The following is a 28000-nucleotide window of genomic DNA, read 5'->3' as shown; positions in this document are numbered from 1 at the left end:
TTTACAGTGCAGGCACCAGGATACCGGCAATAAAAGCGAACATATTCCGTCGGCAGGTTTCAGGATTTTAAGTTAATTTAGGAGTAATCACAGCGCTGTGTCATCTGCGATGTGTCTGTCTCATGGCCAGCTCGCAGGTTTGATTAATACTTTGTAATAAATACATGAATAAAGCACAGTCATACTCAGTTTTGCTCCCGCTGTATTTTTAAATACGCAGTAGAGGTATTTAAAGGTAGTAGAGGACATGTACCTGTATATAAAAAACGCGCCCTATAGTCGGGTGCGCCTTATGTGTGTGTTAAATACAGAAATGGGACACATAATTGAGACTGCGCCTTTTAGTACGCTGCGCCTTATGGTCGTGAAAATACGGTAATTAAAAATGGAGTGCAGCTTACTTCTTTTTCCCATATTAACTATTGAAGCTTCTTAGAAAAGGTGAGATAAACGCAGGTAGCAAGATTCCTGGCATTCATGTGCTTTCTTTTATTTTACTCAAGGCTTGTTTTTGTTCTTCTATAGATGACATCGGTTAAAGTAGCTGTATAATCCGTTCCTCAGGGTGACGGTAAAGCCATTCACCTTTTGGTCACCCTCAGGTCATGTTGAGAACGGGCACGATTACATCTTCTGTCAGTAGAATAAAAGGAAAGAGAAAACCTTGCAAGGCTCAGATAAAGCAAACTGCTCTCAGGCTTTTCTCAGGGCTTTAAAAGGTAGTGATTACTAATGGGTCACATGTCCAACCACAGGTGGCTGAGACGCCTGTTTGGCTTTATGTTGATCTTCATAAGTCCTTAAATGTCTGTTTATTACACATCAATGATTCCCAGAAGAATGCAGCCCTCTTTTGAAGGATATCCTAATAAGGGCTCAGTCTTTTTTTTATATAATGCAGTGTCTTTATTAATATTTCAGCAGTTTTGCTGCAGATTTTAAACCTTTTTTTTCCCCTTTAGGACTATAGTTGCCTTATCAGTCATTGATTTCTAACCATTTTATTATTGAGCTGAAATGGACATTTGTTAAAGCATGTTGTGAAGCTGCATTGGCACAATGGCTCTGTACCTTCTATTCAGTATCCTGTTTCCATAGAGATGGGAATCACACATATTTAATATATTTTTGCAGAAAAGAAAAATAAAACAATGAGAGAAATACAAAAAGTCGAGACCCTCTTCAACCCTTGCTCTTATAAATTTTAGTAAATAAATAGATAAAATAACACATTAGATGTGTGTTTATATTATACGATTCTGTTCATTTATAGTTGTTTTGTTTAAAATTTGGACTATTAAGATATATATTGGTCCATAATCCCAAGAAGTTCTTTCCATAAAAGATAGGTGTCTACAAATACACAGAAAATCAACAACGGAAGGAGAAAATGAATAGATAGTTTAGTATTATTGCTTTAGGAATTTCTAAGCTTACTTTGGCTGCATACTAAATGCGTTCTGATTAAACCTCTGCACCCTTTAAGCTTAATATGTTTTATTTCTCTGGTGTGCATGTCATTTTTGCTCCATTTCTACATACAAGTACTTTTATTTTTCGATCGTAACGAGACCATGTGACCAGAGGTACGATATTGGACATGCTAGTTGATTTAAACCAGGAAGTCATGGAGCAAAGCAGAAAAGAAAGATAAAAAGCCCAACATCAAATGTGAAAAAAAAGCTAAAACAAATTGGATGCCAAAAGTGATAATAAAATAGAAATGTTCGTGTTCATTGAAAATCGCACAGGAGCTAACCTCCTGATGGGAGATGGGAAGGTGATGATGCGTAATTAGGTACTTCCAGCAGAAGGCGATGGCGTACAGAAATGTTTTTCTACTGATCATGCCAGGTGCAAAAATTATTTTCAGGTTTAAAAAGACTAAGTAAACACTATTAGTATGAATGCTTGCTTTATGTTGACTTATTTGAAGATGGATATATATGTTTTTTTTTAAATAATATATGAAAAATACGCATATTGCATAACAAGGCCTCTTTGTTCACATACCCTTTGTTAAATGAACAGACAGTACTAAAAGTAAGTGTTACAAAACATTACTCAAGCAACGTTGAAAGGATAAATAGCCATTGATGAAAACAAGGCCGACTGTGCGATTTGCCAAAAATCTAAATTGTGTTTTTTTTTTTCCAATTTAATTTTTGTTACCTAAATTACAAGTTTTTTTTTATAACATTTCCCTTTGCACTAACAAATTTTGTTCCTTAATGATTTGAAGCACTTTGAAAATGCAGTAATATTCCAAATGCGATTAATTAATTAATTTATGTCAATTTTTTTCCAATTTTTCTTGAGGAGTTCTGGATAGAGCATATTGACAGACGAAAAAGTTTTTTTTTTATCTTAAATGCAAAATGTGCACATATTATTTTTGCAATTTTGGTATAATTACTGCTCTAAGTGGGTTGCTCTGTCAGTTAAAGGCATGTTTTAGTCTCTATACTCAGTTAACAATTAATCCATCACTAAATTAGTTGAAGATTATTTCAATAATTAATTAATCCCATTAATTGTTCCAGCCCTAATTGAAATAGACATATTTAAAGAGCTAACAAAAATCTGGATTTAGTTTGAGATTTAGTTTGTTCAACATGATTCATGATCCCCAACTTATCTCACAACACATTTTTGGGGAACATTTAAAACAAAGCAGCCTATGTCTTCTGTCTGTTGGAAGAAAAACAAAAAGTATTTCCTTTAACCTGCAGGAAGCCTCCAATACTTCTTGTTATGAATTCAAGACAGGTTTTCCCTTAAAGGACTAATATTTGCTAAATGTTTGCAATAACCACTTCTATGGAAAACCCTTTTGTTTTTTGTCACTATAATCTGCAGGTTTTCTGGAGTTTATCTCCTTTTTTACCCCCCATGCCTCCTTCTAAATTAAGAAGAGGCAATAAAAAAAGGAATAGAGAAGAATCCGGTCTAGCAGGAAGATAAAGAAAAGCTAACAGGATGCTGGAGGAGAACCAAATCTATAACTTGTTGCAAGTTAACAAATCTCTCAGCTAAAGAGGCTCTGGCACAGAATCCTCGTAAATTAGAAGATAACAGGGGGAAGTTTGAACATTATGTTCCTGGCATTACTTTGCCTCCAGTAAAAAGCCTTGGATTTTTATACAACTGAATAATATTGAATAAATGTGAGATTCAATGTGGAGAAAAAAAAATCAATAATAGGGCATCTGAAACCAAGAAAAGACATGCTGTATTTATTTTTCATCCCATGATACAATTGATTTATTACCTTAACCTGGACTCTACGAACCCTACCGTAACCTCAAGCGTTCTGTAGGAACTATTGTGATGTTATACTTTTTGTTTTTAAACTTAGTTTTAGACTTGAATTTTCTTTAGAAGCAGCTACTCTCACAAAAGAGGAAACCGTTAATCAATGCAGGGAAAACGAAGTCAACTCAAGCTGTTTCTACATCATTTTAGAGTGAAAACAGCTGTTAATTGTGACTAATTAATTCCTAGTTTAATCCACTTGATTAACCTATCATCAAAGGATGTAATCACTTCTTTAAGCAGGGGTTCTGGCAGTCCGCCCAAAGGGAGAAGCTCCTGTTATCTCATTGGCATTTACTGATTTAAAGCAGCATCGACAGACAGCCCATGTGTTTCTCCCTCCATTTGTCTGAAAATGGGCTTAAAATCAACGGAACAGCGAAGAACCAACCAGAAACGGTTCTTCCAGTTTATTCACTCTGCTATGTTTCTGAGGAAGCGGATACCTGCGCAGACAATAAGAGCTCCATCAAAGTGTGATTTTCCAAAAATTAAAGGTTAGGAAACTTCTTCATGCCGCCTGGATAAATAAAAGGAACAATAAATATTAATACTAATTGTTTCTAGAAGCAACTGAGAATTCATTATTATTATTATTATTTTTTTTTATTTTGGCCTCATTCTGTCCTTCAATGCTGCCCACATCTCCAATCATCATTTGAGGTCTGACTTTTGAAATATCAGCCTTTGGTGTTTTTGTCATTGGAATAATCCTCTTGAGATTCTCCCCCATATGAGTGCAGTAAACATGTTTTTCTCACTTCTTCAGTAATCAATTAGCTCTAACCATGTCAGAGAGTCAAACTGGTTTTTATGTCTGCACCTCTTGATGCTATTGGTTCATTATTTATAGAGATAGATAGATGCTTCTGCAGGCCGACATTTTGGGATGATTTCTGCAGCTGAGTACCGATACATGTATGCATTCACTGATTAATTAGGTGAATGCTGCTTCCTCCATGTTCAGATTAATTACTAATGTTTTGTTTGATTTGTTAATAGTCGATTCTTTTTTTGTTTCGTTTAAATTAAGACTTTGCAAAACGTGTCATTATAGTTTCATTTTGATAATCTAAACTGACATTATAAAAAGCGCTATTAGCTTCTAGAATTGCCCTCCAGAAATCGGCAGCAGTTAGACTGATGTCATCTGCATCAGCATCGGCCTTAAAAATCCTATATCCGTCGATCTCCTTTTTGCTCAGTTTGTGTGAATTGTGCTGCATAAACGTAGCGTAAATCAATAAAAACTAATAATTTTTAATCACTGAAGCCGTCACCATATTTTCAGGTTATGATTTGTCTTTAACAACTTCATAACCAAAGCAAACATCTTGACTTGAATTTGAAAAAGTTATGGTCTAGTTTTAGCTTCACTTGATATAAATTCTGTATATATAATATTCTTTAAGGCGACATTTTGCTATCTGTTTGTCACCAATCGATTCATAGAAAAATAATTAATCTATTTGCAAAAAAATCATTAGTTGGAGCTCTATTAGGGATATATAAATATGGAAATAAAGAAAAAAGTATTTCCAGAACTATGTCCATGAGGTAAACCACTCATGTTGGATGACAAGGTATGGCTGACAGTCTCTCCTTCAAGTCATCAGACGTTTTAAACACCAAATCGCTCATGTATGTTTTGATAGACTGCTTCACGTTTCAACAGGAGGGGTCCATCCCCACAATGACTCACAGAAATGTGGGCTTGAAATAGGCAAAGAAAAACTCCTGGTATACTGAAGGATTAGGAACTAAAGAGCTGAAAGACACACCCAAAAAATCCCCTGCGCACCAAAAGAAATGCTCGACACAATGTCAGGCAGGCAATAGCTCCAAGAATTATTAATTGGATTGAAAGAGACATTTCCACCTCCCTCTACTGTCCAGTCAATGCAGCTGCTTTGGCGCATGTTGACCAGTTTTTGAACCTCTTCCACCCTGTCCTGACTGGCTGTTTCCCAAATCATTTTAACCTTGATTTAGTAAGACACACAACTGATTCACATCTCATATGTTTCTAGTTGTCTCCAGACCTTGAATTTATAAAGATAGAGCCATGGTGGCGTCTGGAACACTTGAACTCGTTGAGGATGAGTGGCTTCTTTTCAGGGTGTAATGTTTACAGGATTATTTTGCGTACAATCATGATCTAACTGTTGAAAATGACTTCTATGGTGGAAATCCTCTTGAGAAAGTCTTTTTCTTTCTTTAGTTTTCTTTTCCTCAAGCCTCAAAAGAGATGGGGAACACCTAATCCCTGTTCAGTTTGACCTGGATGCCCCCTCAGGTTTTAAGCTCGAGGATCTCAGTCATTGTACACCATCTACATAATGTGCGTACTGAGACCCTGCCATGCTTTTCCTCAGCTATCCCCTTTGCCTCTGTGTAGACACCGACTCCATTAACCTCCTGTCCAGAGGAGCGTGTCGAGTTCGGCTAATTAAATGATTGCTCTCCTCTTGCCCTTTTCCTCCTCGGGCGGCTGAGGCCTACATTACTCATCTCGTGTTCTGGTTCTTATTCAAACATTCCTCAGGGAAAGCAGGGAATGTCTCCTTTTCTGGAAGTTTTCACCATCAGACCAAGGCGAGACGTTCAGGGCCTTCCTCTTCATCTGCCCTCTTGTTTCGTGCTGTTGCCTAAGCAGGGGATTAACGATGGTTTAGATGTTGGAGAACTTCTGCTGCAGAGAATGCGCTCCTTTAAGCCATTAGGACGTCAAAGTCATTTATTGCCTGAGTTGATCCACCTCCACCTACGTTCTGTGCCTGATATATTCCGTCTTTTGCACGGTTTTGTCAGCGTGGATGAAGTTTGGTTCAGACATGTTGACTGGGGCTTAGTGTTGAGGTTTAACAATGGGTCTCTTTGAGAAGCCTTTGTTGTGTTTGTGGATGGCAGTGGTTGTCCTCTCATCTGGTGTGCATGCGTGTGTAACGCTCGTCAGCGATTTTGTTGCAACTCATTCCTCTGCCACGCCTGAGTGCAACACACGGAGCTTGAATACTCATCCGTCAGCGTTGCATCAAGCAAATAATGCTCGAATTTTTGCAAAAGCATCTCCACTTGAACCTGTCTAATGAGGTTCCAGCTGCCTGGCCCATTTTAGTGAGTCACTCCAATGCCCAAACCTCTTTTGGATAAGAACACTGAAAATCACGTCTGTTTTTAACATTGTGTTCTTGTGACTGTCTTGTGAAAATTGACAGTAACAAACCCTTTCTGTATCTTGTTTAACTGCCTCTCTTCCCACCCTCCTCGTGCCTCTGCTCCCGCCGGTGGCTGATGATATTTGTGTCTTACTAACAGTTGCTGATCAGCTGAAATGGTAGACTCTCCCCCAAGCTTTATTTACCCGCCTTTAATACTGACGCGTCAGCTTGACTTATGACACTGCCACATGGTGCAGGCTGACATCACATCCTAGGCCAGGTTCACACAGTGATTGTGTGCATTGTTTTTCTCTTGTTGTGATGCTCCAGCTGCCTCACACAGGCCAGTTTAATGCATGTTTGGTTACTTAGTGACTCTAAATCACCCCTTCTTCCTTCATGAAGAATTTTCTTATTTAAATAATAAACATTTTGTTTCTTTTTTCAATTCTGAACATGCATTAAAGTTGATCTGAACTGAACTATTTAATCTCTTCAAATTGGCTCCCAACTTCACACAAAGGTGCTGCAGAGAGACAGACACTCAGCCACCTTCCCAGGCAGTCATTTGCCTAAACAATAACATGAAAACAAACGCTGAGTCACTGCTGGAGGTTTGAACTAAAGTGACATGGCAGAGACTCTCTTTTGCTATGAAGTGATGAGCATGTGGGATTGCAATATGTATCAGTTCTATTATTCTATTAATATGTATCATTCTATTCATGCTCTGCTGTGGAGGTTACAGAGCAGCTAAATAATAGGCAGCTGCTTTTCAAATGGAGGTATGAATCGATGCAAATATAATCAAATTAATTATCGTGATATTTGAGTTTTGAATCGATGCAAATATCATCTAATAATTTATTAAGATATTGGAATTGTGAATTGATGCAAATATTGTCTAATGAAACATTGCAATACTGGCATTTTGAGTCGACAAGAACATCATATAATAAAATATGAAGATAATGGTATTTTGAATTGATACAAATATCATCTAATTAAATATCGTGATATTGGAGTTTTGAATCGATACAAATATCATCTAGGTAATTATCGAGATATTGGAATTGTGAATCGATGCAAATATTGTCCAATGAAATATTTCAATATTGGTATTTTAAGTCGACAAGAACATCATCTAATATAATTTTGCAATACTGGTATTCTGAATTGATACAAATTTCATATAATTAATTATTGTGATACTGGAGTTTTGAATCAATGCAAATATCATCTGGTTAATTATCGAGATATTGAAATTTTAAATAAACACAAATATTGAAAAAGAAATGCAGCAATATTTAAAATTTGAATTGATGCAAATATCTTCTAATAAAATGTTGTAATATTTGACAAAACCTAATTTATTTCCAACAACCCTTCTCTCTAAATACATACAAAGGTGAAAGGAAAAGCATTTTAGCTATCTTATAGTTTATTTTAGGTATCTTTAAAGGTTTTTGTTGTGATTTTAATTTATTTATGCTTTGTGTTAAGTGATTATTGGGGTTGATTTATAGCTTTTTCTTTCCTGTCGATGTGTTTTAAGTGGGTGAGTTTTGCTATATGTTTTGCTAACATTATGATTGAATATAAAAGAAAAGGTAAAGGAAAATGTCCGAATATTCATTTTCTTGTATTTTACAATTAAGCTAAATTTTAACCAAAGTTTTCTGTTGTAATGTGGTAAAATATGAAGGTTTATACTAAAACTACTATTTCAATGCCCTTCTCCACCTTTTTCACCCATATAGTAGCCTGAAGAGCATTTAATTATGAGTCTTTCTTTAAGGGCTTATTTCCATCCGACTTGCGTCGTTATAATAGTTTTACCACCTTAATCCTGAACTCTTCTTGTAGCTGCTGGTCATGTTAAAGTCATCAGCTGTAGAACAAGCTAAACCATTCCCCGTCACTGTATGAACAGTAGGAACCTAGAAGCACACCTATCCACATGAAGCAATGTTAAATCTGGTAGTACTTGAAACCTGTCCTCAGCGTTGGGAGGTTTGAAGCTGTTTACGTTTTACCTAAATAGTTTTGTTCTGCTCCAAGCTTTGCTACGGTGGCCTGTAAGCTTATATAAACTGTCCAGCAGCAGCAGCTGCAGAGAATGGCTATCTAGATTTAAATGTAATGAGCCAAAGGTGAACCCTGGGGATTTCCTGCCAGCAAACGCAGAGGATCGGGAATGCAAACACATTTTGCATTCCTCATGCCAAACATCCAAATAGCTTCTGCTTCCTGAGCTAGTCGCAGACACAATTTGGAGTGCAAATATGTAAAATCTAGGAAATGTCTGAGTAGACAATAGGCTATAACACCCCTAATTGTTGCATTGTTGGTACAATTTCCTAGTTTTATAATTAATGTGATATTTTTACAAGTGAATGTATTTTCAGTTCCTTGCCATCAGACTCAGACTAACAGAAGCCATGCATGATTTTATTGAGAAAAAAAAACCTGCTTCTGGTTGCAGCTGCTGTGTTGTCAGTGGAGTGGCATAGTTTGATGGTATTACTTAATACCCAAAACAAAACTGCTTTTATGTGGCGTTTAACCCAAGGTTCACGGACCATTATTATTGGAATACTCGGCATGAAAATGCAGTACTTAAATAAAATTATACAATTTGCTCTTCTGATATTGTCTACTTTGAATCTGCATCGCCATTTTATTTATTTGTTCATTCTTAGATATACTTTCCAGCCCTTTTTATGTCAAACGTATCATTTTATTCTTAGGTTTACTAACAAAACAAGATGCTGCCTCCAACCCAGACGTTCAGAGAATACAGGAGAGAATTGTCACATGAAAAATAGAAGTACCGGTATTTGTTGGATTTTCACGCTTCCTGAAAAGTTTTTGTTTCATCCTTTCATCGGTTTAAAGAAATGTCCAGCCTTTAAAACATTCCACTTGTTTCAAATTTTCTCCAGCAGAGATGCACCAATGTGTACATGTTGGCTGGTAGCGATACCGGATGTTAAAGGAGAATTCCGGTTTTTAACACTTTTAGCCCATTTTCTGTAGTGTTCAGGATGAAATCGAATGATCGACACCAAAATTTTGACAATTGGTCCTGTCTCTGCTTTTTGGCTCATGCAGAATCCCCCCCTGGCTGCTTCAGAATGGCTTCCATAGTGCATGTCCGATAATGTCCTTAAAACAACCTTAAACGTTCTTTTTTTAAAATATGCTACTCACCGGGTCGTCAGCGCTGTTCAATGACGTTCCAAAAAAAGTTTCGTAAAGAAAAAACGTTCCTGTAGTGTTTTATTTAGCATTTTGTAAATCCCATTGAGTTCTGTTGGAATAGTCAATATTCCCCTGCCACCGGAAACGGAAATGGGGCCTGTTTACGCTTAGTTGTAGTCTTTTCGCAAGGCCCAAGTGTTTCTGCTTCCCTCTGTGTACTCCGACGTCGAGGTGCTAACGTCTCTGTTAAACACTTTAAAAAACTCTGAAAATGGAATACGAAAGGTGGATTCTTGATTCTCGACGTCGGAGTACACAGAGTGAAGCGAAAAGACTACAACTGTGTAAACAGGCCCCATTTCCGTTGTTGTAGTCTTGTTGTAGTCACACAGTTGTTTGAAAGCAGACTAGTTTCTACCACCTTTAGCTTGTTGTTTAGCTTCAGTTTTGCTGTAGAATTCTCTTTTTCTATTGTGGCAGAAGTCATAAAGTTGTAACATCAACAATAACATCAAGTGGAATCTGTCAATAAACAATCGGGGAAAATAATATTGCAATGAAGGCTTGTCTAGAGAGAATGCACTTGTTTGTGGGACAGAGAAAGGCAAATTCTCCAGGAATATGCGTCTTTGTGGAGACTTATAGGTACTTCTAGTGACCAAAGGACTGATCCACAGGTCCTCTACTATGTGATAGGTAGGGTAGTATGCTGGTAATAGCTAGGGAAAGAATAGAGGTAAATGAAAAGTCCCTGCAAGGACTGGAATTAAGACAACATCATGCGCTGCTGTTTTAATACCACCCCTTCCTCCCCGTATGCCTGACCCTGAATCTGGCTTCTCATGCAAGATCAAGTTAAGTTGAAGACAGAGTTTGATCTCCTCTCTCTCTCTTTGGTTTGAGACCAGCTACAGGCTCCACTGGTGCAGCAGCAAACACTCACACTCATTCAATGTGATGCAGATTTCTGTTTCCAGCCGTCAGCTGTGAAAATAAAGTCAATCTTCCGCTTTAAAGCTGAAAGAAATCTGAGTTAATTCATCAGGTATTTCCAGTGTTCGGCCAGTTTGCTTCTTGGAGTAATGACGAGCTGTAAGGTGCCTTTCAAAAGTATTCACACCCCTTTGTGTCTTCACATTTGTTAAGTGGGTGCGATAGACAAAAAGAACAATACAGCATATCTTGATTTTGAAGTTGAATGACAAACATATGCTGTTTTAAATAGGTTTTAATGATGAAATCTGAAAAGTGTGGAGTGCAAATGAAAAGTGTGGAGTGCTTTTACAGCTGCAGGTCTTTGGGGATGTCTCTACCAGCTGTGCACATCTAGAGAGTGATTGCTCTTTGTGCAAAAAAGGGTAAGCTAATTTAGATTAAATAGAGATCTATGAAGAACAGTTTTAAGATTTACAGCAGATATTAGACTGGATGGAGGTCTGGACTTTGATTAGGCCATTTTAAAACACAGCGATGCTCCATTCTAAACCATGTCAGTGTAGCTCTGGCTCGATGTTTCGGTCATCGTCCTGCTGCAGTAGCATTTGTTTACTTTCATTCAGCTTCCTACCTACTCCTATATGCTTCCCTCTTCCCTGCTGATAACAAAAAATCTCCTCAGCATGATTCTGCCACCACCATGTTAAACCTTTAAAGCCTGAACCATTAAATAATTGACACAAATTTATAATTTTTCAAAATTAGAATCAGGATTGAACCTCCTGGAAAAAAAACAACATACGTTTTGTTTAGGTTAAATTAGATAATTTATTTGGATGCATTTTTATACAGGCATTTATGCATAATATTTTATAGGTTTTCTGTTCACTGGATCGGTTTCAAGAACAAAAACTTCACACTGATGTTGCAGAGGTCTCAAAACTCATGTATCAAATATGATAAACGGCTTTAAAGGGTTATATTATTGACTAAATAAAACCCTTTTCATGGATCATTATCTTTCTGTCCACTTTGCAATAATGCGCTAATTTGTGGTCAGAACGACAAACGGTTCCATTTAAATGCTTTTTTGCTGTTGCTTCCTCCAGTATAGCTGTAGGACGGTGGATGTCAGACGGCAGCTCAGGTTTTTGAACTCCAGAGTTCTGCAGGATTAAATACAACAGAGAAATGTCACAGGGATCATGTATGAGGAAGTCCCAGAGAAGAGAGCATTGTTTTCTCTCCCCATCTCAGTCTCATTCTCTTCAGCTTCTCTTGAAAACAAAGACAGAGGCTTGTCAATATCATGCATAAATCACACTTAGATTAAAAATAATAATAACCAGCTCTATTCAGGTGCTGGGTTTCACTTTAAAGGAAGCAGCAGACAGCTAAATGCTTTTGTTATCAGATTCCTTTGAAAGCGAGCTGCTGTCCTCTCTCTGACAGCTCGCGTGTGTTCGTGAGTTAAAGCGACTTTGAATGACTTCTCTACAACTTTCCCCCACTCACTGTGTGTGTGTGTGTGTGTGTGCATACGCCTGCAAGAGTGAGGGAGACCTTCTGCCATTGTTGAGTTTTTATTTTTACACGCTGACAACCCGGGAATCTGATGGACTAAAAATAACCCAGCGCTTTCCAAATTTGTCATCTTTTAGGCTTGACTGTTTTTTGTTGTTTTTTTCCCCGGAGCGTGCATCTTCCCGGGAGAGCTTGAGGTCACCACAGGGCACTTCCTGTTACAAGTTCTCGTCTTTGTTGTGCTAACGGCAGCTCCTAAATGTACTCAGACGTTCAAATAAATGTAGGACACCGGGGGAAGGAAAGGCCTCCGCTGTCTTATATTTGAGTTGCACAGCGGGTAGTCCGGCCTCAATGTGTCTCTAAATGACAGTTTTTTCCTTCTTTAATCTTTTTCCACTTCTTGTTTTTTTCCAAGAGTGGGTTTAAGAAGATAAGATAAAAGAGAAATGATGCCAAATCTGTCCTACCTGTAAAACCCAGTTAGTTGAACTGGGAATCACAGTAAGACGTGGAGCCGTGTGTAGCTCCGTCTTGCAAAAACCAAAGACTTTTTGTGCCTCTTTAAATAACCAAACAGCATCATAGATATGCACACTGCTATGCAAACAGCAGGCTATGTAAACGTCCTACATGATCTAGGCAAATACATTATGCAAGTTGTTCTCAGGTGCTTTTGGAGCGAAAAACAGAGACAGATTTCTGCAACTTGGAATTGGCTTCTGTGTTTTTAACTTCTTACAGCTTTGTGTGGTTTTTGTTTTCTGAAGTGGTACAGAGTGACGTGATCGCCGCTCCTTCCTGTTTCTCTGTGTTCAGAGAAGGCTGCTGCTGATCAGGGAGTGACCTGTGATCCTTTTTCACGTCGGATAGCTTTTCCACCATGGTATTCCATTTAAATCATCTGTAGTTCTCATAGAACGACGTTCTCTATCTATGTGCACAAGAACAAGAGATTGCAGCTTCATCTAACCTCCAGCTACTAATCGAAGCATTTGCTGCTTGATTGTTGGGCTATTTTATTTATTTCTTCTAAATCTTGAACAAATTAATGCACCTAATATCACTCAAACCCCCTTAACTTAGGTATGCTATTCAAAAATGCATCTTTAAGTGAATTTTGTAATATAAGACACTACTATTCCTTTGTAGACACCTGTCAGACAACTACAATTACCTTAAACCACTACTCAGACCAGGCTGTGTATATAAACCACTTCCCTTTGGGCCCCAAAATGCTAAACTAAGCCAACTAACTGACATTAAAGATCATCCAAAGCATAGATGGGGTTTTATTTTAGGATCTTGGAGGGGTCTGTAGAGTCTCCATTAAACATGCTGCGGTGTTTGAGTTGTACGGTTGCTTTAAGTTGCAAAAAAACCTGCCTGGTGAGATCTTGGTTGTTTCACAATGGAGTTAATCATCATAACAGCCACACCAGGCTTTTAAAACTTCGGTTAAACACTTACGGCATGCAAAACATGTCCTGATACTGGTTTTCCTATCAAAATAAAATAAACAACAACAACAAAAAAACAATAAAAAAAAGCCTTTCCTATTCAAATGCTGCAGCCAGTGACAAAAGGGCTTCGTACTGGATGATAATAATAAATACAAACAATGTTTTGAGAATAAGGGAAGTGGGTTCATTTGGTTGCTTCACTAATGCAAAAAAGAAAAAAAATCACACTGTCAAACAGTAGCCGTCTCTTTCTAATGACTGATGAGGAGACGAACAACTCTGGGGTCCATAGACTGCATGGGATTAATGCAAAGTTTCAGTGATTAGTAAGAAAGATTTGTACATTTTGAGTGGTTCACTCCTTTTTACTGCATCGGGTGAGATATGCATGCAGAGGGATGCTAAATTTATTTCGCTCTGACTGCAGAAAGATCAGCTCACCTGCATCTTTCCTGTTGCTGATGAGCTGGTGGAAAAAATGATGGAGTTTCCTCCTCCGCTGCGAACAACGGCGCAGATGCAAAAACCTCCAATATTTATGTGCTTATTGTGGAGTTTGAGACTAAACATGCTCAGATCTATTTGTCTAGATATGATTTCTATAGAAAAACAAAAATAAGCTCCTTTTGACGTCCTTATTGATAGTGGAGTTCATTGGGCCGAAACAATATTTCAGCATAAAAAAAAAAAAAAATAGCTGTTTCTAACTCCTTGGCCTTTTTTATAGCTACTATTTGATGGCCTTCTGCTGCCGACATCAATCACACACCAGCTAGTTTCTTTGGGTGTTGGCCACAGCTGCTTTGTGGGTGCTTGTTTCTTATTTAGACACTTGCAGATACAGAAAGTCCTTCTTCTGGCATCGTTCAGGACGAGGTCACGATGACTCTGTTAACGGATCCCATCTCTGAGGTGGAAATAACTCTTCTGTTCTTCTGGATTGATGTCTTCAGAATTTAATGTGTGTGTTGGTTTATTGATGAGCTGCAGTTTCTAAGGATTTTCTTTTTTTTTATTTCTGGGGACACTTGGACTGTTTCTTACCAGATTAGGGCTAAAAAACTAAAAAAACAGGAGAAGTGAATACTAAGAGAGAGCACAGCAATAGTAGCATTGAGTCTGCTTTAAGGGAAGAAAAATAGCTGCTGTTGCTTAACTTGCTGTCAGGATCATGACACCTTTATACACCTAAAGCATGATGCTTTAAATATCTTGAACTTTATAAAGGTGGATTTGTCGGCCAGTGATAAGAGATTAACTTTTTGTTTTTGACCTAAAACTACTTGGGGACACATTGGGAAAAAGCAATTCCTTCAGATGATTGTTCGCTTGTTGCTTTAAACTGCAGATATGATGCCGGTTTGCTGGAACCGGTCAGTGCGAATTGAAATAATGGAAATATCGCAGTTGGAGCTTAGAAATAAAAGGTGCAGGATCTGATCTGTCGACGCCGATTTTATCCATTGATCTAACTCCACAAACGTCTGTAAAGCCGCAGCTAATGATTTTTATTGATATTTGACCTTATGTTTAGTTAAAACTACTTTTTTGTATTGTTTAATGTTTAATGAAAACGAAATAATTAAGGCTGGAACTTAAAAGGAGTTGTAATCTTTAATACCTGGCAGTGTCGGTTATTTTAGGAAATTACTATCTGCAGAAATCATCATGATGGGCAGGTCAGGCTTTCTAAAGATTAGTGATCGGCCAGAAAACTGCAATTAGTGGACTCCTAGTGGAAATACCGTACAAGTAATATAAGCTCCTCTTTCTTTCTACTGTACAAAAGACAAAAAAAAAAAATCAAAAAATAGTTTTTAAAATTTGAAATTAAAGCTTTGTCCTTTCTGCTTTTGTGCTGAAAACTAAAAGCCAACCACTAAATGGATTGCAATTAATAATTACATTTTTTGTAATGTGCAAATCTAGTCAATGCGCACTGAATGGAGGCCTGACGATAAAGGAGGGCTCCATAGTCGATCTAGAATGTTGCTGAAATTTACTTAAAATTAGATATATTTGTTTGTGCCTGTGAACATGAGTGTCTTCTTTGTGTAAAACAGGAAGAAATAAAGGAAACTGTTAGGTCCTCTGTGGCCTGCACTGGTTTGCAGCAGCTAATGCTAAGTTGTTTAGCATGTTGCAAACAGGAGCAACTGGACTCCTGTTGATTTATTAATTTATTTTTAACACATTAGGTTGTAGAGCTGTTTTAGATAAACATTATCGAACAATTATACAGTTTAATTACAGAAACCATTCAATATTATGACTTTTAAAGATGTAATGTTGCAGCTGTGCTCCTCTGCACAAGAATAGAGTTCCTACATTTCAGCAGTTTGTTTAACAAAACGCAAATCGAAGCCTCCTAAATGTGATTTATCGGCAGAAAATATAAATTTGTGGGTTTGCAGCTGCATCACATCCCTTTAGATATGGAGGATTTCATGCAGCTGGAGCTCTGTTAGCTGGAACGACCCTGAAGGCAAAGCTTTCAGAGGGGACCGAGCTGCCAATGCTATTTTTGCTGGAATTCCTATTTATTGGAATTAATTTTCTTTTCCTGTTTGCATGGCTGAGGTTATTGGAGCAGCCTGTGTTTTATCACGTTTGTATCTCAATGGCCTGAAATTCAGGAACTGCAAACAGTTGCATTGAAAGATGATGCCGGTCGTTTGTTTTTTTTAAGCAGAAACTCCAGAAAAACATTTAATTTATTCTTATAGATAAATGGAGCAGAGAATTTCTTTGCTTTAAAAAAGACCTAAAAATATACTGTACTGTTGTTGTTTAAGGAGCTTCTCTTTAAAAACACAAATAAAAAACTTTAGAAATCTGTTTTTAGACTATTTCTGCAAATTTCTTTGATTAGTAAAGAAAAACACTGCTTTTTATAATAAATGACAAAATGTCTCCAATAATTAAATTCCATCTTTCTGATTTTAGTTTTAGAGGTTTGCCTTAAATTAATGTTTCTAATCAATGTTTATATGATGATATGATCTGTTTGATGATTAAGCTGTGATCTAAAGCGTAAAGATCCTACATCTGGGGACAGGTTTTTCATCTATGAATGATGCGTTAATCATGTTTTTTGAAAATGTAAACCCCCTTTTAAAAGTGGACCTGAGAGCTGATGCAGAGTGTTTGTGTCTTTTAGACCCGTGTCTGATAGTGATGCCACCGTGCTCGAGCGAGGCCGACCGCTTTAGCCTGGAGGCGTTGCGGCACATCCACAAGCAGCTGGATGACGACAACGACGGAGGGATAGAGGTCAACGAGAGCGTGGAGGTGAGCTTTGTCATCTGATACGTTTGGTTAATACAGACACATGGTTCGCAGGCGGTAAAGCAGAAGTTCTTTCTTTTAGATTTACCTTGAGGTTTTTTTCAGTCACCTCTCTAGTAAGAAGTTTAGATCTTTATTTACATTTGATTTCTCGCTGATTTAAGAGGTTAATTAAAGTGGTTCTTATCTGTTCGGCTAACCTTCCTGTGGTTTATAGGAAAGTTGGTTATCTGTAAAATTTAAAAACTTTTCTTCATACTCAGCATTTTAATTAAATGATTTTCATTATTCAAAAACTATCAAACAAAAAGACAAAACTATGCTACAGGCATCATCCTCCGCTTATCTTTGATCCTCATCTTATGTCCTGTTATTGTTGATAATAATTTGGTAATTAATACTGTTGATGTCAAACTGTATATAAAACATATTTTTTTAGAAACATAAGGGTTCATATCAATAGTACATCATTGATCAAGTGCTGTGATAAATTATTTTTTTTATGATGCACCTTTAAGCAACCTAGAGATCTATGTTTAGAACCTGCTGGCATCATCGATGTGTTATTAGTTTATTGGGTGAAATTTTTTTTCCGTCAACAAGACCAGTGGTAGTTTATAAATCAATATATAAATATGTATTCATCACAAATACTTTTGTGAATTTTGGTGCATGTGTGGCTTTGTCCTGTGCATGTGTGGATCTTGTCCCGTGCATCTGTGGATCTTGTCCCGTGCATGTGTGTATTTGTCCCATGCATCTGTGGATCTTGTCCTGTGCATGTGTGAATTTGTCCCGTGCATCTGTGGATCTTGTCCCGTGCATCTGTGGATCTTGTCCCATGCATGTGTGTATTTGTCCTGTGCATCTGTGGATCTTGTCCTGTGCATGTGTGAATTTGTCCCGTGCATCTGTGGATCTTGTCCTGTGCATGTGTGTATTTGTCCGTGTGTATTTGTCCCATGCATCTGTGGATCTTGTCCTGTGCATGTGTGTATTTGTCACATGTATCTGTGGATCTTGTCCTCTGCATGTGTGTATTTGTCCTGTGCATGTGTGGATCTTGTCCTGTGCATGTGTGTATTTGTCCCATGCATCTGTGTATTTTGTCCTGTGCGCATGTGTGTATTTGTCCGTGTGTATTTGTCCCATGCATCTGTGGATCTTGTCCTGTGCATGTGTGTATTTGTACCATGCATCTGTGGATCATGTCCTGTGCATGTGTGTATTTGTCCCATGTATCTGTGGATCTTGTCCTGTGCATGTGTGTATTTGTCCCATGCATCTGTGGATTTTGTCCTGTGCGCATGTGTGGATTTGTCCGTGTGTATTTGTCCCATGCATCTGTGGATCTTGTCCTGTGCATGTGTGTATTTGTCCCATGCATCTGTGGATCTTGTCCTGTGCATGTGTGTATTTGTCCCATGCATCTGTGGATCATGTCCTGTGCATGTGTGTATTTGTCCCATGCATCTGTGGATCTTGTCCTGTGCATGTCTGTATTTGTCCTGTGCATGTGTGGATCTTGTCCTGTGCATGTGTGTATTTGTCCCATGCATCTGTGGATTTTGTCCTGTGCGCATGTGTGTATTTGTCCGTGTGTATTTGTCCCATGCATCTGTGGATCTTGTCCTGTGCATGTGTGTATTTGTCCCATGCATCTGTGGATCTTGTCCTGTGCATGTGTGTATTTGTCCTGTGCATGTGTGGATCTGTCCCATGCTTCTGTGGATTTTGTCCTGTGCGCATGTGTGTATTTGTCCGTGTGTATTTGTCCCATGCATCTGTGGATCTTGTCCGTAGCATCTGTGAATCTTGTCCTGTGCATGTGTTGATCTTGTCCTGTGCTTGTGTGGGTTTTTCCTATGCATCTGTGGATCTTGTCCCGTGTGTGGATCACATATGTGAGTTTGTAAATATTGACTCTTCTAGCTCCGTATGATCCTCTGTAAAAACTGGATATATAAATGTGTGTGAAATCAGCTGTCTAACTGCATTGAGTTGCAAGCGTGTGATTGGTTGTGTTACCTGGTTAAGAAGGCGACCACCTTCAAGATTTATAGGTGCTACAGTTATCTTGGGTTTAAATGCCTCTCTTTGATTTCTTCAGAAGTCTCGATCTTTGACATCTCTGACCATAAATCGTTTCCGCAGACATTCTATTGCCCTGTTTTTAGATCAGCTTTTTCCCCCTCCAGCCTCTATTCAGGCTGATTGAAGACTTGTTTTAAAAAAAACATTTGAGATTTTACTAATGTATCTTAGTTATATGAGAAATCTAAACCACCGGAACACAGGCCTGCTTGGAGTACCTTTCCAATCCCCCTCTTCCTCTAAGGGGTTTTGAATGAAGGCCGTGGGATCTGTTGCTGAGCACAGCCGCCGGGGGACGGCAGGTGCATGTCCTCGCCTCCCGACTGCCAAGCAGACATTCAGCTGGATCGTGTTGCATCTCTTGAATTGCATGAACTCCAATCTCGTCATAGAGCTGGGGCGATGGTTTTGGTGCTTCTGTTGCAGACTTTATTAGTTCTTGACTGATTGTGCATAACGTCTGTGTGGAGGCGTACTGTATATACAGCACCTCGGACGGACATGAACGAAGAGGGGGAACTCGAGAAGGGTAAAGCAGGGTGGGATACGTCTATAAAAAGAAGATTCTTTGGCGTGTTTGTTGACTTGTCTGACAATGTTCAACATAAAGATTTGATTTATAGCAGTAGGACGGAAAGACTGCAGAGAAACCTAACAAGACAGAGAATAGCTAGATGAACAGAAATTAGAAATAAGCAGGTCTTTCCCAGCATGTTAGTAAGGATGTTGTCACTAAATAAGAAACTAGTCAAAGTTGTTTTAATCAAAGCGAGCTGGATGACCGAAATGCCTTACAGACTAAGGTTGATAGTAAATTAAAAAAATTCTAGGACAGTTGCCTTTTTGCCAGTCAGAATAAATGATTACAGAATTAAATCTGCCTTTAAACACCCATCTATCCTTGTTCGTTTCTGTTTAGAATAAACAAATAAGATATACACCCTTTTAAATAGTGTTCAGACGTGAGGCAGAGCATGTCCCGCTGATTTATACCTCATAATTAATTCACTGAGCCAATAAGACAGAATGCTTTTAGACCACACATCTCAGTGAAGGGATGCATATACAGGGGATACATATGCGTTTTTTATACACTAAATAACTCGACTCTTTGTGGCTCTGATTGTGGCTGCTTTTACTTCACTAGCTACGTTTACATGCGCAAAATTTCCCCGAACCGATCCAAACCTTGGTGGATCGGAAATTCAAAATCTCCGTTTACATGGACACTAAATGAAATGATCCGATCATGACGTGTGTATACATGTACCAAGCGTTGGATCAGATTAAATCTTTTAAGCATGCGCAGAACTTCCTGCCAAACTTGGCAGTTCTGTCTGCGTCTGGTTTTCGGGAGGCCTGACAAACGATGCGCTCGGAGCAAGCGGAAAGAAAAACGGAGAGAGGAGGAAAAAAGCGCTTGGCAGCGAAATGTCAGAGAGAAAATGTAGAGAATGAGCGATTAAACCGGCGTGGGAGAGCGAGTGGGCTGTGGAGAGAGAAAAGAGGAAGAGGAGGAGGATAAATTCCTGCTTCCTGCAGCTTTAAATGAACTTGAGTGTATAAGTCGGCGTTCCTAGACTCCCCCCGCCATGTTGTTCACAACAAGAGCGAGAGCGACCGGTGGTTTCCTGTTGTTGACAAGGCGGAAAAACGTCACGCTGACGTCGCACACATGCGCAGTGAAGATTATTTTACTCTTAAGATCCGAATGGGTGTTTGCATGGACGCCAATCGGAATGGCGATCGGCAAAAACCACCTCTCTCTTTCGGAATTAAATTTAGATCCGATCGGACCGAATCGGATTAGAATCTTCAGTCTCACATGTTTACATGAAACATTTTTGATCTGATCAGGCCTTCAATCCGATTAGTTGTGTCCATGTAAACGTAGCTATTGTTGTAAAGATGGCTCTGTAGGTTTGTGGTGGAAATGAAGGGTTGTGAAGTTCAACTAAGGGCACATTGTGACTGAAGCCGGGTGCTGCGGCAGGTAAATGCTGTGGTGAATACGAGCGTTGGGACTTAGCAATACAGGATAAATTTGGTTTATCCCCTAAGTAGCAGTGAGACAGACCAGGGGAGATGAATTTCTACACAAAATATTTCTATAGATTCTATAGATTGCTCTATAGATGCTCCTACCACCATCATTGACATTTTGTACAGTTTGAAAGCCTCATTTTGACTTCTTAAAGCTTCCCTTTTATTATTGTGGCTAAAAAGCTCAAGGATGTCCATAAAAGTTGTGTTAGCATCCTCAGGAGCTTCCTTATATCTCAGACTCAGAGCAAATCTAGTTTGCACAAACATTTGAAATGTTGATCTTAAAAAGGCCAGCTCCAAATGATGAGCAGTAGTTATTATCACTTATCTAAGTTAACAGAGCTTGGCCTTAATGGACCTGGATTAAACCACCTGCAGTTTACTTTATTATTAATGTCCTGAGTCTGATTATTGTAAAATTATTTCTACCTTGTATTTGAAAATCTTTAAATGAAGCATTAAAGCCCTAGTTTGGCTTTTATGACCATTAGGGAGTGAATGCAAAGTTCTTAACTGAACTGTTGATTCTGAACTACTTGGAGAACAACTTAATAAAGTAAAGAAAGGATATACTCAAATGAGTTTTTTCTGGGGGTTCATGTCTTCATAGATCGTCGGTGTGTGCTATTTAAGTCTTATTAATGACATATATAAAGAATTAATCAAAATCATTGTCTCCCAAGCTTAGAATAATGTTGACGTGCATCTCTGAGTACAAATGTCATCATTTATGGTAATGGTGATGGAATAGCGGTTGAGGTAATGACTTTTTCTCATTAAATGAGAGCATATTGACTGCTTAGCTGAGTACCAGGAGGATGCAGAGTCAGAGGAGTAGCGACTCAGCCTACTCCTCCCTGTACCGGAGTCTGTTCTGACAAATATATTCTTTGTTTGCTGCTGTGGGAGTGCGTGTCTGTCTCAGTCTGTGCCTGATTATGTCACAAACTGCCCCCCATACGCTGTTTGTTGATTCTCAGTGAAAGACCAGACTTTCTATTCCTATAAAGATCTCCCGTTTCCTCTCTCTTCACATTACTGGGAGAGATCTCGCCTCTGAACTGCAGAAACCACAAATCCAGTCACGCAGACCTATCTCTATATCTGTGGCTTGCCTCTGACTTTATATGGCTCTATAAAGTACCTCAGAGCCTCTTCTGACTATATGCAAAGCAGCTTTGCCAACCTGCCATCAAGTGGTTTCATGACGCAGCTCTGCAACCATACATTGTATAATCAGGTGATTAAGCATTGCTTGTGACCTTCTGAAGTAGTCGAATGCTGCGTTCACACCAAACACATTCTGAACATAAAAAACAGCTCATCTCGGATAACTTTGGTCATTGAAGTCAGCGCGTGGAGTGAATTTTTGACGCCATTGTTGCGTTTTGCTCTTGTGAACAATATCAGATGCAATGAGGAGAGTGGAATTTATCAAAGCTAATTTGCTTTGATATATGGTAAAAATTTATTTTTAAGATGGATGCAGTCAGTTAATCAGGATTAACTACCTTTAATTACTATCTAGCTGTTCTGAGCAGTGGGCCCTCACCTGCTGCTGGATCTGTGGGATTTCCTGCTGCCATTCGTAGAGGCTTGAAGTGAATATAAGCATTTTTTAGGTGGTAAAACCTGCAAGAAACAAGCATATAAATCAGACATTTTTTCTGGCAAGTTGTGTTTTCTTATGTTTATATTTATAAATCATTTCACCACAGTCCAGTGAAATATTTTAGTAGAGGGATCAGAGCAATCCCACTTTTCTAAAATAGGGCATTTTATGTAAACCCAGTTCAGTATATAGACAGAAATATATATATATTCTTGCTTATTTCTGATGGTGTAATGCTGACAGCTCTGCAGGAGCAGAGATCACGGTTGGGCTGGCATAGTTTGAATTTGATCGATTCTGCTTCCGATTCTTTTAAGAGGAAAAATCATAAAAGTTAGCATGTTTTGAAACAGTTGACTAACCTGAGTTTTGCCTGGATGAAATAGACTGAACTTGAATTGATTTTGATTCATTCATCATAGTTATTTTTAACCAGTTTATAAACCTATTAACTCTAATATCCATCCATCCATCCATCCATCTTCCTCCGCTTATCCGGGGTCGGGTCGCGGGGGCAGCAGCCCAAGAAGGGAGGCCCAGACTTCCCTCTCCCCAGCCACTTCTTCCTAACCTGACAACAGCCAGATGCATGTCTCGCTCCACCTAGCTCCACTCACATACATCTGGGAACCCGCCATAGGAATTGCCTTTACTGAAGGCTGGGCCTTATCAAAACTCCTTCCATATGATTGGATAAGCCACTTGTCTGTCATCTTTATTGACGTGCTATTTCAACCACTCACACCGAAGCTAACCCGTGACGCTGTGAGAGGAGGAGCCATTTGGTAGATCAAGCTCTTGCCAAATCCGGTCGGGAGAAGGGCGAAAACATCGTTTCCACCAACAAAAGCCTTCAAAGCCGTTCTCTGATGTTCTTTTGATGAAACAATATCAGATAGATTGGACAACACAGAAGAAATAGCAGCATCAATGCTAACGCTTGCTTCCTCAATGCGAGCCACCATTGTTGTTGGAAACTTATGGTCGCTTCTCCACTCCAGGACACACCCGCCCTGCGTCCTGATTGGACAGACCATAAATTCGGTTGGGGAAATCACTTTCAATGAGCGGGTTCCCAGATGTATGCGAGTGGAGCTGGGCGGAGCAAGACATGCATCTGGCTGTTTTCAGGTTAACTTCTTCCAGCTCTTCAGGAGGAACCCCAAGGCGTTCCCAGGCCAGCCGAGAAACATAGTCTCTCCAGCGTGTCCGGTGGGACGTGCCCGGAACACCTCACCAGGGAGGCGTCCAGGAGGCATCCTAAACAGATGCCCAAGCCACCCAACTGGCTCCTCTCAACGTGGAGGAGCACTGGCTCTACTCCGAGTCCCTCCCAGTTGACCGAGCTTCTCACCCTATCTCTAAGGGAGAGCCCAGCCACCCTACGGAGGAAACCCATTTCGGCCACTTGTATCCGCGATCTCGTTCTTTCGGTCATGACCCAGAGTTCATGACCATAGATGAGGGTAGGAACGTAGATCGACCGGTAAATCGAGAGCTTCGCTTTTTGACTCAGCTCTCTCTTCACCACGTCGGACCGGTACAGCGCCCGCTTCATGGCAGACGCTGCACCAATCCGCCTGTCGATCTCCCGCTCCCTTCTTCCCTCGTTCGTGAACAAGATCCCAAGATACTTAAACTCCTCCACTTGGGGCAGGACACCCCCCCTGACCCGGAGAAGGCACTCTACCCTTTTCCGGCTCAAGACCATGGCCTCGGATTTGGAGGCACTGATCCCCATCCCGGCCGCTTCACACTCGGCTGCGAACCGATCCAGCGAGAGCTGCAGATCACGACCTGATGAAGCCAATAGGACCACATCATCTGCAAAAAGCAGAGACGCAATCCTAAGGCCACCAAAACGGATCCCCTCAACACCTTGGCTGCGCCTAGAAATTCTGTCCATGAAGGTAATGAACAGAATCAGTGACAAAGGGCAGCCCTGGCGTAGTCCAACTCTCACCGGAAACGAGCCCGACTTACTGCCGGCAATGCGGAACAGACTTTGACACCGGTCATACAGGGACCTGACAGCCCGTATCAAAGGGCCCGGCACCCCGTACTCCCGGAGAACCCCCCACAGGGCCCCCCGAGGGACACGGTCGAACGCCTTCTCCAAGTCCACAAAGCACTTGTAGACTGGTTGGGCGAACTCCCATGCACCCTCCAGGACCCTGCTGAGGGTGTAGAGCTGGTCTAGCGTTCCACGACCAGGACGGAAACCACACTGCTCTTCCTGAATCCGAGGTTCGACTATCCGACGGACCCTCCTCTCCAGCACCCCCGAATAGACCTTGCCGGGGAGGCTTAAGAGTGTAACTCCCCTGTAATTGGAGCACACCCTCCGGTCCCCCTTTTTGAATAGGGGGACCGCCACCCCAGTCTGCCAATCCAGGGGGACTGCCCCCGATGTCCATGCAGTGTTGAAGAGTCGTGTCAGCCAACACAACCCTACAACATCCAGGACCTTGAGGAACTCCGGGCGGATCTCATCCACCCCCGGGGCCCTGCCACCGAGGAGCTTTTTAACCACCTCGGCGACCTCGCCCACAGAGATTGGAGAGCCCAGTCCAGAGTTCCCAGGCTCTAATATAGTTCTATTAATTTTCTTTTCACGCAGTTACATTTTCACATGGAGCTTTCTGTTTGAAAACATAATTAAAATCCTTTTACATATATCCATTGTCTGATGCTGCTTCAGCTGTCATATTAGACGGCCATATACTAATAAATCCTACTCTAAGCTGGTTTTATTTGGGTGTACCGTTGGTCAAAGTGGCTCCGCCTGCTCTAATTCATCAACAACTTTATTTCTAACCAGAATGTTTGAAGCGGTCATTTTAGTTTTGACCAATCATTAGAAGCTTAGCTCATTCACCCAATGAATAGAGGTCATTGGTCGACTTATCACAGCGCTGAAGGTGGGAGTTTACAATACGTCACTCTTAGTGCCAGAATTACTGTAACTATAAAGGCTGATTTATACTTAAAAACTAGGTCGTCTGTGTATGTGTCGTGGTGAACACAGAGACGTCCAAGCCCCCTACACAGACACTCTTCTGCACCTCTCCCAAATTGTAGGTGACTGTAGACAGTGCCGCAGACAGGAGGACTCTGATTGGTCAGATCTCCATCTGCACTACACTATGCGTCTCCTGTTTTGTACCTTGCCGGCTTGTTTTGTTTGTATGACCATGATTGTGGAAAACGACTCATGAATTTCAACCAGCTAGAAGAGCGAGGAGCGCAAGAACACTGCGACCCTTTTTCCACCTGGATCCCCGCTCTTTTTTGCTCTATTTCCTTATGTCCCTTCGTTGTCGGACAAAGTTGCCCCCACTTCCTCACCGCCTCGGCCGTATCTAGACCCACGGCTAGTTCGTGATTTTTCCACTTGGCGTTGGAATAAACATAGCGCAGTCCGCGCTTCAATATTGAATTCAAAAATGTCTGCATCATACCTGCGGCACACCGCTGCGGGAGTATAACCAGCTCTTAACAGTCAAGATGGCGGCCGCTGCAAAGTAACCGCACCGAATGAGCTCAATATATCCTATTATTAGGGCTGGGTATTGTTCAAAAATTTTCGGTTCCGGTACCAATACGATACCTTCACTTCGATACTGGTTCCTGAACGATACTTTTTTCGATACCAGTTTTATAATATCAATTCGGAAAAAAAGAAAATTACACAACATAAAACAGTACAAATCTTGAGTTTTATTTTAAGCTCTGATTTTTCCATTTAGCAGTTTTCCTTTAGAAAAATTACCATGTCTGACAAACGAGCCCGTTGAATGGGATCCTACTGACAGCGCACCGCTGGTATGTGGGGGTCTGAGCGGCTCCGACAGAAATATTGGAAGGCAGGATGAACTGACTGCACTGATTAAGTTTTCAGGTGGATTTTCCCACTTAAAAACATAATAAAACTACTTTATTCCTACTGATCACAGCAAATATAGCTGCAAGGCAAATAAAGGATAGAGTAGCTCCACCCAACGCGCGTCAGACACACTTTTGCACCGCGCAGCCAGAGGAGCAAAGCTGCTTCAGCCGCGCGTCAGAAGCTGGTACAAGCAGCAAAAAGGAAGCAGCAGACGTGATTTTGCTGCTCTTGCTGCGTCCAGTTTGAAAGCAGCAGGATTCACTCCGCTCTGGCTTTGCTCTGCCCACGGGCTGCTGAGAGGAGGATGGTCGCGCCGGCTGCGGTCCGCTCTTCTTGCAGTCAAACACCGAGCAACTTTCTGCTCTTAAATTGTTTCCGTGCACGATGTATTGCATTGCGCACTATTGGCATCAGTCTTAATAAAGTGAAGCCGCACTTTTGACCTGGGGGGCATTTTAAAGGGGTTTCACGACGCTCGCAACCAGTTCACAACAGATACACATGAACCCTGTCTGTAGGCGTGACCACCTGTGTATTTTTCCTGGATGACGCAATCACGTTAAGTGTAACAGCCAATCACCGAAACTTGGTACCGAAAGACGAGGCCTGTTTCGATACTCTGTAGAACCAAAGCATTTCGGTCGGTACCATAAAAGAACCGATGTTCGGTACCCAGCCCTACCTATAATAAACCTAAATAACTGGCTGCTACACAGGCTTTTCTTCTTTTTAAAAGATGTTTTTGCTTCTGTGGTTATCTGATTGTTTCAACGTACCGGGTTAGTCCTGCCTTTAAAATGTGGGCTCTACTTGAAGCTTTCATGACTAAAAGGTTTTATTTTAATACTGGATATCTACTCAGATCCAAATATACCATAGAGCAGTTAATATCGATGTCTCAAAGACTCACAGCTTCTCTTTTGTTTTTGTTTTTTCAGCTAGATTTAGCTGCTGTACTGTATTTTTATTTTTAATTTAAAGGATATCCATCTATCCAGCAAGGTAAAGATGTTTTTCCTCTATTTAGGCTAAATTTGAGGCTGACTGAGCTATGTGAGGGTGTAGAACAGCTGGCTGATGTTCATGATTTCTAGCAAGGTAATAGATGCTGCTCTTTACTGGATTGGTGCCTCATCTCACGACTAGTCATGAACAGTCCTACTCAGACGTGAATATACATCCCAGTTTAAAATCTCACCAGGGGAGTTTTCTGTAGCATTTGTTTTTTAGGATATTCATTATTAGGTTTACAGAAAAACTCTCTGCAGGGCATTAGTCTGACACCCCAGCTCCTCCATGTCTGGAACATCTGATTGAAACGTGAGCCTTTAAGTCAGCTTATGGCCCAGACTTTTAATTTCACAGGCCATTCAGACAGCTGATGGAAAGAAAAGGAGTTTTCTTTCCATCTGTGACAGGAGGAACATTTGGAGCAGACAGCCTTTCAACACCAGGCTGTCATTATGAA

At 40.2% G+C, this 28000-nt stretch overlaps 1 protein-coding gene across 4 annotated transcripts in view; it reads left to right on the top strand.

Moving 5' to 3' along the window:
- Window positions 1–28000, top strand: part of stim2b (stromal interaction molecule 2b) — a 75234-nt gene that overhangs the window by 20082 nt on the left and 27152 nt on the right. For all 4 annotated transcript variants that reach the window (XM_038270335.1, XM_038270334.1, XM_038270337.1 and 1 more), the window contains exon 2: window positions 16764–16894. In XM_038270335.1, the coding sequence (XP_038126263.1) occupies window positions 16764–16894 (131 nt within the window). The remainder of the gene's footprint in view (window positions 1–16763; window positions 16895–28000) is intronic.

The sequence above is a fragment of the Cyprinodon tularosa genome, unplaced genomic scaffold (assembly GCF_016077235.1).
Source record: "Cyprinodon tularosa strain WSP-4 unplaced genomic scaffold, ASM1607723v1 ctg76, whole genome shotgun sequence".
In the NCBI taxonomy this organism is placed as follows: Eukaryota; Metazoa; Chordata; class Actinopteri; order Cyprinodontiformes; family Cyprinodontidae; genus Cyprinodon; species Cyprinodon tularosa.
This window is presented reverse-complemented; position numbering and strand designations above follow the sequence as displayed.